We start from the raw sequence: 18,788 nt of genomic DNA on the forward strand, positions 1-18,788 counted from the left end.
TCCTTACAACTTTTTTTTTTTAACATCTTTATTGGAGTATAATTGCTTTACAATGTTGAGTTAGTTTCTGCTACAACTTTCTTTTGAAGTCATTTTATTTTTCCAGAGGCCCTCTATGGCTAAAACAGAGACTGAGGTCTGCGTAACTCCTATCCATTTCTAACCTCATTCTCATCATTTAAAATTTGAAGGGATTTCAGAATTACTTCTCTGAAGATAGTTCTGGAGTCAGTAGTAGGTAGGCTCCACGAGGGCAGGCCTTGTGGACTGTCTTGTTCCCAACACCCAGGACATGCTGGGCACACAGTGAATGTTGAGTCAGCATCTGGCTGACTGAGTCAGAATGACTGACTGAGTCATTCTCAGTAAAGCCGCTTGAATCGTTGATTTTTAAGGCGTGCATTTTAATTGAGGATCTGTTTCTTATGCATATTAATTTTTCTCTTTTTCTGGGTGCTCCTGTCAATTACCACATAAAAGCAATTAGGACACATACCTATTGCCACGGTTTCCCTTTTGCCGTCTCCAGGTCCTCATCATCTTATTCCTGGTAAAAGCAGAACTAACAGGCTCCCGATGTGTAAGCAGGTCGTATCCACACCAGCCACTTGCCTTAGAGCCCTGGTGAAGAGGTCACTTGTGGAGCAAAACTACATTCTGCTTTTTGAGCTAAGCAGAAAACAATTAAAAAATAGCATTCAGAGGCAAACACGAAGCAATAGAGAGCAGCCTTTTCCAATAGAACTACGGAGTGAGCAGCAGAGTATGTGATTTTAAGTGTTCTAATAACCTCAGTAATTTAAAAATCAAAAAGAAGTAGGCAAAACTAATTGTAATATTTATCAGTTAACCTTTTTAGTCAAAATATTATTGCTTTCAAATATAATCAGTGTAAAAAAGTATCCATGAGATCGTCTACATTCTCGTTTGGGGCCAAGTCTGCAGAATTCAGTGGGTATCTTGCATGGACAGCACATCTGGATCCAGAGATGCTACCTTTCAACGCTCAGCAGCCACGTGTGGCTTGTGGCCTCCCGACTGGACAGCATGGCCTTAGAGCAGGGCACAGACATGCCGCTGCTGCTCAGTCCTCCCCTGAAGGTCCAGGAACTTTCATGTGAATTGTGAAACACTCTTCTTTGGCAAATGTAAGTAGCAGAGATGAGAGCTTCACAATATAACACAAAATGGTTGTGTTCCCTAATCGACAGTAGATTTTCAAGGACAAACTAATGAAATAACGTTTGAGTTTTTGTGATACTTGGCAGTAAAATGGCCCCTTTCCCTTTGAACATGTGAGCACTGCTGTGCGCTAGGAAGAGCCCTGGGCTTTCAGAGTGGACCATGATGTGGTCTGAGCTGTGAGCCTGGCTTGGGGAGGGTAGGGTGGAGGGGGACGATGCCCACAACCCAGAGGACAAAGGCCAGCACAGTGGCTCCCCCAACACTCTTAATAACTCAGTTATAGCATTTGTCATGCACAGAAGTCTGGGGGAAATGCTCTGGCCGTCTACATGCAAGCTGTATAATTCACTCATTCAACAGATGTTGCTTGAGCACCTACTATGTGCCAGGTGTTGGTCTGGCCAAGGGGAGGCAGCAGTGAGCAAACAGACCCAAATTCTTATCCTCATGAAGTTTTACTTTAGTGAGAGGGGACAAGCAATGAATAAAATAAACAGAAGGTAGGAAGTACTATGGAGAAAAATACGAGATGAGTCAGAGGAGAGATCCCAGAGGAGGGGTGCTCAGACATCCTAGGACTTTGGGAATCATTGCTGAGGCCCTTAACCTTGGTCCACGGGGAGAATTCAGAAGAAAACCACATCTTTATTTTTATTAAGGCTTAACTGAAATCTAGCATTTCCTTCCATTGTAAAAGTAGGCAACAAACTACAATAGTATCAGTAGCACCTGTAACTTTCTCTTCCATTGAAACAACAGGTATTTTCCTATCCTGTTATATCGTGGGATTTACAGATATCTGCAAATGTTGCTTAAGGCCTATGCTCATTTATACAGCAAAAGTATGGAGATTATTAGATCACTGCTGAGTCATGTCATTTAATGAGGCCATAGAGTGTAATCCTACATATTTTATTTTGTGCATTTAAAAACACTTTTCTGAGAGGGGTCCTTGGCATAAAAGAGCTTAAAACCCCTGCATTTACTGGGATTTGAGTAGAAGAGTGGTATGATCTGACTTAGCTTTTTATTTGTTTATTTATTTTTGCCTGCGTTGGATCTTTGTTACTGCACTGGAGCTTTCTCTAGTTGCGGCAAGCGGGGGCTACTCTTCATTGTGGTGGCTTCTCTTGTTGTGGAGCATGGGCTCTAGGCACATGGGCTTCTATAGTTGCAGCACGCAGGCTCAGTAGCTGTGGCATGCAGGCCCTAGAGCTCACAGGCTTCAGTAGTTGCAGCTCGCGGGCTCTGGGGTGTGTGGCCTTCAGTAGTTGTGGCACACGGGCTCAGTAGTTGTGGCTCGCAGGCTCTAGAGCACAGGCTCAGTAGTTGTGGCGCACGGGCTTAGCTGCTCCACGACATGTGGGATCTTCCCAGACCAGGGATCGAACCCATGTCCCCTGCCTTGGCAGGCGGGTTCTTAACCACTGCACCACCAGGGAAGTACTGACTTAGCATTTTATAAACGTCACTCTACCTGCTTCGTTGAGGATGGATTGTCGGGCGGCAGAGGTGGGAGTGAAGAAGACCCATCACGGTGCTGCCGCAACAGCCCAGGCAAGAGGTACTGGTGGCTGCGCCAGCATCCGAGGTCACGAGAAGTGGTTGGGTTCTGGGTGCATTTTCTGGGCGAGCCAGCTGACGTGCTGCCGGGAAGTGAGGCGTGCGAGAAAGAGAACCAAGACTAAGCCAAGGGTTTGGGCCTGAACCACAGGAAGGATGGAGCAGCCATTGACTAAGGCAGCTGCCAGAGACTCTGGGATGGTAAGAGCGAGATGACGGGTAGAGTTCCAGGTGTTTTCATCTGGGAGAAGCAAGATCCTTTAGATTAACTTTATCCAGATCTTCAACAGTATTTTAAATCTTTTGCCCGATACCAATTTGTGAGCAAAGTATCTCAAACTCTAGCAATATGATGGTGGAATTCATCATATTCTTGTCATAGTTAATGTCCGTTTTTAAATTCAGTATTCTGAAATTATATTGTTAGATCTCTACAGATTTGATATTGTTATATCTTCCTAGTGAACTTTTACTTTTATAGTTAAAGACCCTCTTTGCCTCACAATGCTTTTTGCCTTAGGGTCTAACTTACCTGATATTATTTGCCACACCAGCTTATTTTTTTAGCTCTTCATTGCCATTCCCCTGTCCTTTTCCCTTCATCTTTCTTTGGCATTGTATATATGTGTATTTTGTAACAGCTGTATTGAGGTATAATTCACACTATACAATTCACCCACTCAGAGTGTACAATTCTGTTGCTTTTAGTACATTCACAATTCATCACCCCAAAGGATACCCCTTACCCATGCTGCAGTCACCCCTGTCCCCTTGTCCCCCCCAGCCCCCAGCAGCTAATCTACATCCTGTCGCTATACACTTGCCTATTCTGGGCATTTCATATAAATGGAATGAAACAGTATGTGGCCTTCTTTCACTTTTCAAGGTTCATCCCTGCTGTAGCCTGTGTCAGTACTTCATTCCCTTCTGTGGCTGAATAATATTCCAGTGTGTGGATAGACCACATATTGTTCATCCCTTCAGAAGTGATGGACATTTGGGTTCTTTCCATTTGGGGAACTATTATGGATAATGTTGCTACGAACATTCATGAACAAGGTTTCCTGTGAACATGTGGTCTTAATGCCCTTGGGTATTTTCCTAGTACTTTTGTGGTCTTGTTTTTTACATTTATATCTTTACTTCATCTGAACTAGATTTTGGCATAAGGTGGCCATATCAGAATCAAATTCTTACCTTACACTTAAAAATTGCTCATACTGGGCTTCCCTGGTGGTGCAGTGGTTGAGAGTCCGCCTGCCGATGCAGGTGACACGGGTTTGTGCCCCGGTCTGGGAAGATCCCACATGCCGCGGAGCGGCTGGGCCTGTGAGCCATGGCCGCTGAGCCTGCGCGTCTGGAGCCTGTGCTCCGCAATGAGAGAGGCCACAACAGTGAGAGGCCTGCGTACCGCAAAAAATAAATAAATTAATTTAAAAAATTGCTCATACTGTTTGTATTATTAATGTGATAGTAAATTGATCATCTTTGTATCAGTTAATTATAGATGTAGATTGTTCTTGGCAAATATGCTGCTTTGTCCATAGAACGGAAGCATGCATTAAAATGTAGGCACAAATATTCACTACAAGTGAAAGCTAAGTAGGTTAGAGTATTTCACTTTATTAATAGTAAGAGGAGTAGCCCTGCTCTATTTGGTAATAACACCCCAATGACTGGAGAGCGTGCATTATATGAACCCTACATCGTATGCAGGACCCATTACAAAATGAAAATGTGGGACTCCAGCCTAAGGTGGAGAGGTCATCTCCCCCTCGCATGGGCCCACGGCTCCATCCTGTGGCAAACAGGCACCGGCATGTCCTACATACCTGGGCACGGGGTGGGCTAGAGTTCCACACTGAGTTGCCGGCCGAACACAGCATGGCACTGCCTGCCCTGGGTGGGGACCCTGGGTGAGGACGGCCACCACCCTGCTCTGATTAGACTCCAGGGGCACACACCTGACCCCAATCCTCCCCATGCCCGTGTCCAGGACCCCAGTGAGGGTGGAGCGGGATGGTTCAACATGGGGCTCCCCGATGCAACCCAGTCGTCACCCCTGGCAGAGGGTGTCAGCAGTCACAGGGCAGGGACGGGGAGGTGCCAGGGGCAAGGTACAGATGGGGGAGAAACCATCACGGGTGCTGGTGCGAGGTGGGTACCACGTGTGAACCAAGGCTCCAAGCCCTGGACGTGCTCCACTGTCCTACTTGACTTCACGTAAAAACATGAAATCAAAAATAAAATTAGTAAGAATTTTGAGACTCATGAAGCCCGCCTGGGTTCAGTGTAATTTTTTTAACTTCTTAACATACTTTGAAAACTGGGGGAAGAATTTGGCTTTATGTACAATGTAAATATGACATAAAGCATGGTGCTGAACATTTTAAATTAAATAAATTTAAAGTGTGACATTGTGTTGTCTGGTTAATGGGTATAATCAGTGATTTTTTTTAACCTTATTCTTTGTACTTTAAAATTTTTTATTTTAAAATTATTTTTTAATTTAATTTTTTTAGTGTAGTAAAATTGATTTACAATGTTGTGTTAGTTTCTACTGTACAGTGAAGTGAATCAGCTATGTGTATACCTATATCCCCACCCTACTGGACCTCCCTCCCACCCATCTAGGTTGTCATGGAGCACCAAGCTGAGCTCCCTGCACTGTATAGCAGATTCCCACTAGCTATCTATTTTACACATGGTAGTGTATTTATGTCAAACCTAATCTCCCAATTCATCCCCCCACTGCTTCCCCCACTGTGTCCACATGTCTGTTCTCTGCATCTACGTCTGTATTCCTGCCCTACAAATAGGTTCATCTGTACCATTTTTCTAGATTCCACGTATATGTGTTAGTATACGATATTTGTTTTTCTCTTTCTGGCTTACTTCACTCTGTATGACCATCTCTAGGTCTATCCACATCTCTACAAATCACCCAATTTCCTTCCTTTATATGGCTGAGTAATACTCCATTGTATATATGTACCACATCTTCTTTATCCATTCATCTATCATTGGACATTTAGGTTGTTTCATGTCCTGGCTATTGTAAATAGTGCTGCAGTGAACACTGGGGTACATGTGTCCTTTTGAATTATGGTTTTCTTAGGGTATATGCTGGGTCATATGGTAGTTCTATTTTTAGATTTTTAAGGAACCTCCATACTGTTCTCCATAGTGGCTATACCAATTTACATTCCCACCAACAGTGCAAAAGGGTTCCCTTTTCTCCACACCCTCTCCAGCATTTATTGTTTGTAGATTTTTTGATGATGGCCATTCTGACTGGTGTGAGGTGATACCTCATTGTAGTTTTGATTTGCATTTCTCTAATAACTAAGTGATGTTGAGCATCTTTTCATGTGCCTCTTGGCCATCTGTATGTCTTCTTTGGTGAAATGTCTATTTAGATCTTCTGCCCATTTATTAATTGGGTTTGTTTTTTTGATACTGAGCTCCATGAGCTGTTTGTATATTTTGGAGATTAATCCTTTGTTCGTTGCTTCATTTGCAAATATTTTCTCCCATTCTGAGGGTTGTCCTTTCATCTTGCTTATGGTTTCCTTTGCTGTGCAAAGCTTTTAAGTTTAATTAGGTTCCCTTTGTTTATTTTTGGTTTTATTTTCATTACTCTAGGAGGTGGGTCAAAAAAGATCTTGCTGTAACTTATGTCAATGTTTTTCCTATGTTTTCCTCTAAGAGTTTTATAGTGTCTGGTCTTACATTTAGGTCTTTAATCCATTTGGAGTTTATTTTTGTGTATGGTGTTAGGTAGTATTCTAATTTCATTCTTTTACATGTAGCTATCCAGTTTTCCCAGCACTACTTATTGAAGAGGCTGTCTTTTCTCCATTGTGTGTTCTTGCCTCCTTAGTCATAAATTCGGTGACCATATGTGCATGGGCTTATCTCTGGGCTTTCTATCCCATACCATTGATCTATATTTCTGTTTATGTGCCAGTACCATACTGTCTTGATTACTGTAGCTTTGTAGTATAGTCTAAAGTTGGGGAACCTGATTCCTCCAGCTCCGTTTTTCTTTCTCAAGATTGCTTTGGCTATTTGGGGTCTTTTGTGTTTCCATACAAATTGTAAAATTTTTTGTTCTAATTCTGTGAAGAATGCCATTGGTAGTTTAATAGGGATTGCATTGAATCTGTAGATTGCTATGGGTAGTATAGTCATTTTCACAATATTGATTCTTCCAATCCAAGAATATGGCATATTTCTCCATCTGTTTATGTCATCTTAGATTTCTTTCATCAGTGTTTTATAGTTTTCTGAGTACAAGTCTTTTGCCTCCTTAGGTAGGTTATTCCTAGATATTTTATTCTTTTTTTTTTTTGCAGTGGTAAATGGGATTGTTTCCTTAATTTCTCTTTCTGATTTTTCCTTGTTAGTGTATAGGAATGCAAGTGATTTCTGTGCATTAACTTTGTATCCCACAACCTTACCAAATTTCGTTGATTAGTTCTAGTAGTTTTATAATGGCATCTTTAGGATTTTCTATGTAGAGTATCATGTCATCTGCAAACAGTGACAGTTTTACTTCTTCTTTTCCAATTTGTATTCCTTTTATTTCTTTTTCTTCTCTGATTTCCATGGCTAGGACTTCCAAAACTATGTTGAATAAGAGTGGCAAGAGTAGACAGCCTTGTGCTGTTCCTGATCTTAGTGGAAATGCTTTCAGTTTTTCACCATTGAGTATGATGTTTGCTGTGTGTTTGTCATATATGGCCTTTATTATGTTGAGGTAGATTCCCTCTATGCCCATTTTCTGGAGAGTTTTTATCATAAATGGGTGTTGTATTTTGTCCAAAGCTTTTTCCTTGTCTATTTAGATGATCATATGGTTTTATTCCTTAATTTGACAATATGGTGTATCATGTTGAATAGTTTGTGTATATTGAAGAATCGTTGCGTTCCTGGGATAAATCCCACTTGATCATGGTGTATGATCCTTTTAATGTGTTGTTGGATTCTGTTTGCTAGTATTCTGTTCACGATTTTTGCATCTATGTTCATCAGTGGTATTGACCTGTAATTTTCATTTTTTGTGATATCTTTGTCTGGCTTTGGTATCAGGGTGATGGTGGCTTTGTAGAACGAATTTAGGAGTGTTCCTCCCTCTGCAGTTTTCGGGAAGGATGGGTTTTAGCTCTTCTCTAAATGTTTGATAGAATTCTTCTGTGAAACCATCTGGTCCTGGGCTTTTGTTTGTTGGAAGATTTTTAATCACAGTTTCAGTTTCATTAGTTGTGATAGGTCGGCTTATATTTTCTAATTCTTACTGGTTCAGCCTTGGAAAATTGTACCTTTCCAAGAATTTGTCCATTTCTTCCAGGTTGTCCATTTTATTGACATATAGTCGTTTGTAGTAGTCTCTTATAATCCTTTGTATTTCTGCGGCATCAGTTGTGATTTCTCCTTTTTCATTTAAAATTTTATTGATTCGAGTCCTCTCCCTTTTTTTCTTGATGAGTCTGGCTAAAGGTTTATCAATTTTGTTTATCTTCTCAAAGAACAAACTTTTAGTTTTATTGATATTGATGTTTTCTTCGTTTCTATTTCACTTATTTCTGCTCTGATCTTTATGATTTCCTTCCTTCTGCTGACTTTGGGTTTTCTTTGTTCTTCTTTCTCTTTTTTTAATTTTAATTTTTAAATTATTTAAAAATTTTTAAAAATTGAAGTATAGTTGATTTACAATGTTTGCACTTTTTTAAATGTGTGTTTTCCAGGTTTTCTAGAATGAAGAATTACTTTTGTAGTTAATCAAACCCCAATGTTATATAAAAAATATTTTACCAGATATTATTTTATATAAGTGTGATCTGTTACTGTTCTGTCTCCATTTGGGTGGAGGATGGAATACATATTTTAGTACTTTAACCTGAAGAAGAAAATTTGTCTCTCCTTACCCAGGACCATTAAAATAAGATTAGCCACTCTCTCGGATACTCCTGGTGTTGAAAATCTCGTCAGCACGCTCATGCTGAGTAAAAGCATATTGGAAGATTTACGGCAGTACAACGAGGCTCGCAGGGACCCTGTAAGTACCTGCTATGACCAGACTAGCTTCTTTTCCTCATGTTTTGGGACCATTATGACCCACGTACATTCAACCCTGAAGTTTCCTTGTGACTAGTTGGAGAATCGTGTGGTGGGGAGCGGCGGAGGTGGGGTTGGAAGGTGGGAGGGAGAAGAAAAGAACAAGGAAACTGAGGTTTAAGGAAGTGGGGCTGTTCTTCTCACTAGTGGTCCTATGAGGGCTGATCAGATGCCCTCAATTCTTATCACGGGGCTAGAAAATTTGAACTTGATCTAGACAAATATAACAAAATTAGATCTCAGTGCTTGGAATAGGCAAACCTGAAGAAGGTTAGCGGATCCTTGGGGTGCCTGGTGCCCATCCCAGCAGCACCCCATTTTGCCCTTCTGGGTGATGGCTCTGTCCATACCCTTGAGGACGCTGGCTGCATCCTCATGGATCGGATTGGCTGGGAAGATCCTGTATGACCAATGCTGGGTTCTCTTTCTAGTAAAGCAACAGTACTGTACTTTTGCCATTGCAGAGGGCAAGCTAGCAGTGGTCCTTACATCATCGCTGCTTTCTTAAGGACCAGGCCAGTTAACTTCACCAGACATGGAACAATGCATGTAGCTAGGGAAATGCTTAATTACTTCTTGATGAATTGTATTAAAAAGTTTTTTTCACTGTAGCATAACCAATAAAAAGTTTGATGGCTTTCACAGTTTGAATATGCCACATAACGAGCACCTGTTTCAGGAAACAGACTGACCCCAGCCCACTGGAAGTCCCTTTCAAGCTCTCATTTAGTCACTCTTCCCCCAGTCAGTACCAGCTTGACTTCTAAGATCATAGATGCCTGGCTTTTGAGCTTTATTTAAAGGGATCATACAGTGTGTTTTCTGACATCTAGCCTCTTTTGCTCAGCAATGATTGTGAGATTCATCCACATTGTGCTGTAAAGTATTGATACTTCATTGCATGAATATACCTCAATGTATTTCTTCATTCCACCTCTGGGGTCATCTGGCGAGTTCCCAGTTATGGGCTCTTTTGGATAAACCTCTCAGTTAATTTTAAATTCATCAAGAGGGAGACAACAAACTCTAAATGTGGTGAGATGTTTAATATTTATAAAGGCATTGAATTAAAGTAAAACTTCCCTCCAGCACATGTTTTTTTTTGTTTTGGTTTGTCTTGGTCTCTTTGTTTCTTTTTTTGTTTGTTCCTTCGCTCCTGGCTTGCTGACACAGGGGTCTCCAAGACACATGCAGGGAGTCTATGAGGTAAAAACTATGCTCAAAATAAGAGTAAGAAATTATTTTCCTTTTCTGCTGAGTTGATATTCAGCGGAAAGGCAATGGTGGGCAAAACCTCAGGGACCTCAGTGTGGATCGAGGCAATGTCACCAAACTTCCCAGGGGCCTTCGAGTTTGCTGCGATGCACTCACAGCAACAGGAACAGAAAACCCATGACGGGATGTCACTGTGCACCAGGAGAATGGCTAAAACAAAGAAGAGTGACACCACTCAGGTCTGGTGAAGGTGCAGGGAAATTGGATCGCTCCTATGTTGCTGGTGGGAATGTGAAATGGTACCCCTGCTCTGGAGAACGTTTTGGCTGTTTCTTAAAAAACAAACAAAAAAAATGCAACAATCATCTCTGAGCATTTATCGCAGAGAAATGAAGACTTGGTCACAAATGTTCACAGCAGCTGGAATCAACCCAGATGTCCTCCAACAGGGGAATGGGTGGGGTGAGCTGTGGCAATTCCATGCCATGGAATAGTGCTCAGCAGTGCAAAGGGACACACCAGTTTTTTTTGTTTGTTTGTTTAAGTATAGTTGATTTATAATGTTGTGTTAGTTTCAGGTACAGCAAAGTGATTCAGATAAATATATGTGTATCTATACAGTAAGTCTTTGTTGTTTATATATTTTATATATAGTAAGTAGTGTGTATCTGTTAATCCCAGACTCTTAATTTATCCCTCCCTCCCCTTTCCCCTTTGGTAACCATAAGATTGTTTTCTATGTCTGTGAGTCTGTTTCTGTTTTGTAAATAAGTTCATTTGTATCATTTTTTTTTAGATTCCACAAATAAGCGATATCATATGGTATTTGTCTTTCTCTGATTTACTTCACTTACTATGGTAATCTCTAGGTCCATCCATGTTGCTGCAAATGGCAAAATTTCATTCTTTTTATGGCTGAGTAATATTGCATTGTATATATGTACCACATCTCCATTCGTCTGTTGGTGGACATTTAGATTGCTTCCATGTCATGGCTATTGTCAGTAGTGCTGCTATGAACATTGGGGTGAATGTATCTTTTCAAATTAGAGTCTTCATCTTTTCTGGATATATGCCCAGAAGTGGGATTGCTGGATCATATGGTAGTTCTACTTTTAGTTTTTTAGGGACCCTCCATACTATTCAGGAATGCACTGTTGATTCATACATCAGCTTGGGTGGATGTCCAGAGAATTATGCTAAATGGAAAAATAAGCCAGTCCCTAGAGGTTACATCCTGTATGATTTCACTTATATGACATATTTGAAATGACAACATTTTAGAACTGGAGAACAGATCGTTTGTTGCCAGGGTTAAGGATGGAAGTGGGACAGGAGGCAGATAGGTGTGGTATAATAGGCAACCCACGAGATCCTTGTGTTGGAACTGTTCAGTATCTTGACTGCCGTGGCGGACATATGAACCTACACAGGGGATAAAATTGCATAGATCTTAATACACATGCACATACACACACACGCACGTGCACGTGCGCAAGCGAAATGGCATCAATGTGGATTCCCTGCTTGTCATATGATACCAGTGTTTTGCAAAGGTTACCATTATGGGATACTGGGCAAAGTGTAGAAGGAATCTCTCTGTATTGTTTTTTACAACTGCTGGTGAATCTGCAACTATCTCCATAGACATTTTAATTAAAATTCAAAAAAAAGGGAAAGCCAGTTTCCCTTGAAGCTGTAAACATTAACTTACTAAGTCTTAGCCCTTGAGTACATGTATTTGCAGTATTCTGTGTAGCAAAATGAGACGTGCGCACACCGCTCTTGGCTGCAGACTGAAGTATATTGGTTGTTTCAAGAAAAATGTTTCTGCAGTTGTTTGAATTGCAGGCTGAAGCAGCACCGTTGTCACAGAACAGCTGGCAGACAAAATATGGTAATTCAGTCCTGGGGAGTTGGCAGACTTTTTCTTAAAAATGAGAGAGGTGAGAGTGTCACTCCAAAGAAACAACTGACAGCATGTGTTCCCCCATGATAAAGTCAACGCTTTCAAGAAAAAATCAGACTTTTAGAAAGTCAGTATCTGCCATCATGAGCTTGACAGCTTCCCAAAACTTAAAAAAACTTTTTCTGATGAGACTGGTGGTGATATTACCAAATGTAATGTTTTGATATTTTGTAATGAAATAGGTCAACATTTGGAAAATCTGCATAAGCTTGATGAATCAATATTTTCCAGATAGACAGTACCCGATGTTACAAAATCATGCATGGGTAAAAGATTCAAAGTGCAAAAGAGACGAATAAATTTTAATGTAGTAGGGTATACAAAGTTCACTGACATGGTTTCAGAGCCACATTGCAACTTATCTTTAAAACACTACTTACTACATGTTGAGTTTTGGTGGCACATCAAAGAATATCCATAATTATCTGAAAATATTATTTAAATACTTCTCCCTTTTCCAACTACGTATCTTTGTGAAGACAGATTTTTTTTGCATATATTTCAACCAAAATAACATGTTACAACAGATTGAATACAATACAGAAGTAGGTGTGAGAATCCAGCCGTCTTCCATTAAGCCAGATATTCAAGAGATTTGCAAAAATATGAAACAATGCTACTCTTCTCTCTAAATATTTTTATCAAACTAAAACATGTGCTTTAATTAATAAATTCAACAAAAATTAATAAAAGAATTCAAAATTTTCTCAGTTTTAATTTCTAATATAGGAAATAGTGGTAGGCATTACATACATGAACCAAAGCTCTTTAGCATCCTCAGGACACAGGGGACCTGGAATGACAGTGTTTGAGAACCACTGATGTCATGCTAAAGAAAACAGATTCCCAGTCAAAGGAATGTGGTTTGAATCAATACATCCATCCCGTACCAGCTGGAGATCTTGGCAAGGCAGCCTCCCAGGCCTTATTTTCTCGTAAATGAAGTAGAGATGTAATGGTAATACTTACTTCAGAGGGTTGGAGTGAGGGTTTAAATGCACACAAAGAGGGCATTTAACCTATTACTTGGCCCAGAGGTAAGTGGTGATAGGATGGTGGCTTTATCATTGTTGTTATGTGATCATGGTTGAAACCCTTTATTGACAGCTTATGGAAACACTAATAGCAATATTTTTTAGGGTCTTAAAATATTTGCTTCTCTTGTCAGGATGGAACACCACTGCAGGCATTTGTAGCCGAAGTTGCAGAACAAGTAGTTGGCATTGCAGTGATCAGAGACGAAATGGTAAATTGTGAAGTGGATACTACTTCGCTTGATCGTGCCTTTTCCTCTCGTGAATTAGCACACAATGCCTCTTTTGAAGTTTCATTTTTACTTATTTAGGATGAATGTCTTCTTTTTCTGAAGGCTGTAGATCTGCTTGTATCCCACTGGGCAGCCTTTCAAGTCTCCATTTTTTTTTTCGGTTCAAAATATTAAAAATATTACAAAGAGTACATGAAAACATTCACCATCTAAAAATTCATATAACCTTCCACCACCAAAAACAAGTCCCAGCTCCCTCCCCAAAGGATTACCACCATTGAGAGTTAGGCATTTATCCCTTCCAGCATTCTTCCTTGCACTTATTTTCATGCATCGTGTGCGTGCATGCATGCGTGTGTGTGTGTAAGTGGACATCTAATTTTATTTTGTCCCAGTGCACAGCCAATTATTCCAAAGTATTTATTACTGAGTAGTCCATTCTTTCCCTACTGATTTAAAATGCTGCCTTTATATTATTAAATTTCCATGTGTCTGTGTCTATTTTTACTCTCTGTTCTGTTCCATGGATTTATTTGTTGATATCTATTGCACTATCATGTGCTTTGGTATCTGGTGGGGAAGTCTTCTCTTATTTATAGTTTTTGCCTAAAGTTTCTTGGTTAAACTTGGGTATTTTCTTTTCCAGATAAACCTTGTAATACTTACTATGAATTTATTTGTGCCTATGTAGATTTTACAGAACAATTTAGGCAGAACTGATAATTATAACATTGAGACTTCCCTTCTGGGAACATGGCTATTGGAAGATACCCTTTATCATGTTAAGGAACTTCTCTCCTATTTCTAGTTTACTAAAAGTTTTTGTTACGCATGGGTGTTGAATTTTATTAAATGTGTTTTGGCATTTATTGAGATGTTCGTACGACTTTATTTCTCTAATGTGTTCAAACTATCCTTGTTCTTGGATTCATTTCTCTTTTGATTCAATATATCTTTAAGAATTCTTGGGGAGTGAGTGGAAGAGGGTAGGGTCTCTGAGTCCACACACATATACAAGTTTTCATCTGTCCTCACACTTGGACACTCATTCAGCTGTGAATAGAATTCTTATGCAAATTATTTCTCATCAGAGTGTTGATGTTTTTACTCTCATTATCTTCCAGTATCCAATGTTACGGATAAAATACAGTCTGATGTAAATAAATGTATGTATGTTTGCTTTCTCTCTTGAGAATTAGTTTTTCCCTTTTATTCCAAAAATTCTTATGCCTCTTTCGAGCTTGGGAACATCTTTCTTTTATGATTTCACTAATGATTTCTTCCCTTTCATTTTCTCTATTCTCCATTCCTTTTTGGATGGAAGTGACCCTTCACTGTCTCTTACCTTTCTTCTTGTACTTTTTAATCTCTTGTACTTCTTACTCTTCATTCTAGGAGTTGTCTTTGATTTTATCTTCCAGATTCCTAATTTACTGTTCAGCCACATCTAGTCTATTATCCAGGCCTTCTACTGGAATTTTAGTTTCAGAGTTCATGTGTTTAACTTCCAAGTCTCTTCCTTGTTCTCTTATTGTTCCTTTTTTGTAGGAGCTTGTTTGTTATGTTTTATGCGAGATCCTTTTTTGGTATCTCTGAGGACACTGAGTAGAATTTTTTAAAAATTCTCCTCCGTTTGCTGGATAACCTCTGTTTCCCCTGGAGTGAGTTGTATGTTTCTCTAACTGGTCTTTTGCATTCGTCAGTTTTCCCCAAAAGTCTCTCCATGTCATGAATGAGAAATTATCGGTGTGGATGGTTGGCATGGGCTCTCTGACGGTAGTGTGTATGTGCTTCTCCATGGCATTGCTCTGGCCACTGGGAGGCTGTCCATGAACAGGGACTCAAGGCTCTCCAGGTTTTTAGCACAGCTGTGAGGAGCAAATCCCAAAGCTCTGAGCCACCCTCCAGAAGTAAGCCATCAAAACAAGTGACTTTCAGGAAACATAAGTTTTAGCTTTTAAAAAATGAACAATGAAACTGAGATAGTAAATAATAGGAGGGAAAAACTCGTCTCTCATTATTGTACCTAAAGTCATTTTTAAATGATGTTTCTCAGAAAGTGCATGCCGTTTGTTTAAAACCTTCTTAGGTGTCCTTTCTCACCTCTTTTTTAAGGATATAGAGTACATACGATCCCACTACAATATTGAAGACTTCATATACTTTAGTCACCACCAGCGCGAAGAGCATGGCCACCTGTATCACTTTGCCCTGAACCCCATTTTTCAGCACTACACCAAGTTTTTTCTGAAGGAGATCCTCCGTTTAGGATATAAGTCCTGTCTCTACTACCCTGTTTACCCGCGAGCCAAGGAAGGCAAGGTAAAAGAATGTCTTAAGTCACTTTTCCAGCAGATCTGTGTCACGGTGTCATTTGTGTCGTGTGCCATATTTTATTTCTTCTTCACTCCATGTATTTTGATTATAATGTGGCTCTGAATTTCAAATGGCCATATTGAGTTTGGTCCTTTTCTTACACTACAGTGAAAACCCAGAAGGCTTTGAATTTCTGAAACCATCACAACCCATATAATTAGTAGAACAAATTGTTGGCTTTTCCATATCTACAAAGCAGACACTAAAAGCTATGGAAAAACACTCTAAGGGATGTGAAAATCAAATTATTTCTCATGTGAATTAGTGAATGCCAAAATGTCCTATGATGTTCTTCAAGCAAAGAATGTTCTAGTAGTGAACCCATAGAATAAATTAGCTCAGTCCTTAATACTGGTGTGCATCACGGCATTGCAAAACAGCAGTATAACATCCCCATAAAAGTGATGGATAAAAAGTGGAGATATGTGTTACTAATGTAACCTTTATGTAGTAGATACCTCTATGTCTGCATAATACTTATACTTACGTAGAGCAATACTTCTATAACAAACACGTGTCTACTGTGTATACGTTATGTTTATTGTGCACAAATAGCAAGCTCTTGCTTCCTGCTTCCACGTATCCTGCTTCAGTCTCCTTCATAGCACTTCTCACTCACTCACATTGTCTTGTGACGTAAAGCCGGAGCTGTTTGTCCTGTTCAGAGCTACAGCCCTGTTACATAGGAGAGTCCCACACAGTCACACGCGCTCACACGTGCTCACACGCAGTGTCCTGCTTGCTCACAGGCAAGGGCTTCTCGGAGCTGGATCCCCAAGCAGTTCTTTCCTGCAAGATGGTCCCTCTGTCACTGACAGTGTTGATGCAGACTTGAGGGATGTTGAGAACTGAACCCCCAGGTAGAAATTTCTACCCTTCTAGGTAGAAATTGTCCCATAAGATCCCATTCGTGACCAAAAACTTTCTTAGGCTCTGCCTAGAGTCTGACATTGTCACGTTTCTTCTTAGTTACCATGGTGAGCTAGGTGGGTTTTTTAAATGCTCTGAATTATTAAACTTAAAAACAATCTAAGGTATATGGGTACATACACATAACAGTAATTTTACCAGTGTATCTTATTTGACAAATGCCTTTTGGGGAAAAACAGAAGGAATGGAGGAGAAAGAAGAAAAAACATGGAAAAGATAGGTAGCGAATGTAGAATATGCTCTAGTGATGATTTTTTTCCTATCAAAATGCAGGCCTACAGCAATGTGAATGCCTCAGATTTGAACCTGGGACATGGGAAGTTTAACAGTTTTGCCTGAAAGTCCTGGTCCTGCACAATTTCTTTGTACTTCACATTTGGCCAAGTGCCAATTTGGTGACCTTTAAGGATGTGATATTACATTCTCAGTTTTTATTCCCAATGTTGCCTGCCTGTGCCCAGTTGGTAGAAAGTCCTCTTGCATGCATCCTAAAAAATGGTGACTTGAACTGAACTCATTGAGTGTTCACGTATTTCCCTCCATGGTGTGGAATTAGGACCATGTTACGCGCTATTGTATATATAACATAGAAACACACTTGGAAACAGATTTCCTCTCTGTCTGCACCTCTAGTTGATTTATACACGTACATTTAAATAAGTGCGAGAAGCAATACGAAATAGTACAGGTAAGAATCTCCAAATTCCGCTATAAATCCCCAGTTGACTGCAGTACAAGTGAGCTTTTGGCTGCCATGATGAAGACGGTTTTCTCCACACCCTCCTCCCAGGACATGTACTGAGAGCTCTTCCAGGCTTAAAAACACAGCTTTGGCTAGAGATCCCTGGGTTCTGTTTTTCAGTGTGTAAAATCAGGCAGTGAAGTTCAGTAGTGAAGGATTTTAGAAATCCCTTCCAGAAGCTCTTAGAAAGGCCTAGGGGCTATTTTTAGAACCACAAATAAGTCGTGTAAACTACGTCATTTATTAAACTACAGCTACAGTTCCGTTTTACTTTCTTTGCTTTCCAGGTTAAATTCGGTAAATGTCTCGTTAAAAATTTTCGGTTTGACAGTTTAACTCTTGAGGTTTACACAGTTGAAATACCCAAAGCTTAGGGGTTTCACCAAAACCCCTAAAATTTCATAAACGTGAAAGAAATAAAGACCACCATATTCAGTTTTCTCTGCCAAGTCTAAAAATTGGATAAAATTAATATTTAAAGCATTCACCTAAAACATGATTTATTGTAGCCCATTTCAGTAAGCATAAATCCAGCTCATAATTTAGTATTAATATAAAGCAGAATAATCTGATCCAGCCCCCTTCCCCCTCCGCTCCCCCACTCTCCGGTTTTATTCTTTTGTTTTAAAACACTTATCTGATCCACAAAGGTCCAGCTGAAGTAGCAGTGACTTTCACAAACATGAGGATTTTCACATCTGCATCCTATTGCCCCTCAGATGACATTTTTATCTATGTGCCTTCTTAAAGCAGCTTGTGTGAAACACGCAAAGGTTACCAGGACGCAGATAACACAGCTTAATGGGGTCAAATCGAGCTGATTCATGATCACTACGGAGAAGAATATCCTCCTGGGGAAAATACTTGTGCTGAAAAATCCCATAAACCAAACCACTTGTTTATCTGTCATTCCCACAGAGATAGTAATGCAATTACTCCCGTAATTATCTTCATTAGTGTCAGGCATTATCTACAATTCATTCCTCTGGTCGAAGAGTATGTTTGTTTATTTGCTGGTTTCCCCCCCCCCTCCACTTTGGCCGGGTGGGGAGTTTTGTATTTGTCGAGGCGCGCGCCGGCAAATGTGCGCGCGGCTCCCACGCCCTTCCCCCTAAAATCGAGGTCGCTGTCTCCCAGTTCCAGAGCTCCAGCGCCCACTCGCTGACATCCGCCCTCCACTACTTGGTTCCCGTGCGGCCCCGACGACAGATTGTCTATCCCCTGGAAAAGCTTGGCATCAACGCCCCATCAAAGGAGGTCTCCAAGGACGCGGTGGGTAGCCGGCGGCAGCAGGCGGGGCGCAGTGCCAGCGCAGGCGGGCGAGCGGGCGGGCGGGCGGGCGTGGCAGATGGGGCGGCGCTGCATACGCAGAGCCGGAGCCCAACGGCTGCTCCTTCATCCCATAGCCCAGGCTCCCTCCC

The 18,788-nt window shown here is 40.6% G+C and overlaps 1 protein-coding gene across 1 annotated transcript in view; it reads left to right on the top strand.

Annotated features, from left to right (window-relative positions):
* The window catches only part of CFAP61 (cilia and flagella associated protein 61), a 249,094-nt gene that overhangs the window by 93,096 nt on the left and 137,210 nt on the right, over positions 1-18,788 (top strand). The window contains exons 14-17 of the mRNA XM_081256391.1: positions 8,683-8,809; positions 13,221-13,298; positions 15,435-15,641; positions 18,505-18,639. Coding sequence (XP_081112517.1) covers positions 8,683-8,809; positions 13,221-13,298; positions 15,435-15,641; positions 18,505-18,639 — 547 coding nt within the window. The remainder of the gene's footprint in view (positions 1-8,682; positions 8,810-13,220; positions 13,299-15,434; positions 15,642-18,504; positions 18,640-18,788) is intronic.

The sequence above is a fragment of the Mesoplodon bidens genome (assembly GCF_964165515.1).
Source record: "Mesoplodon bidens genome assembly, chromosome: 15".
Classification (NCBI taxonomy): Eukaryota; Metazoa; Chordata; class Mammalia; order Artiodactyla; family Ziphiidae; genus Mesoplodon; species Mesoplodon bidens.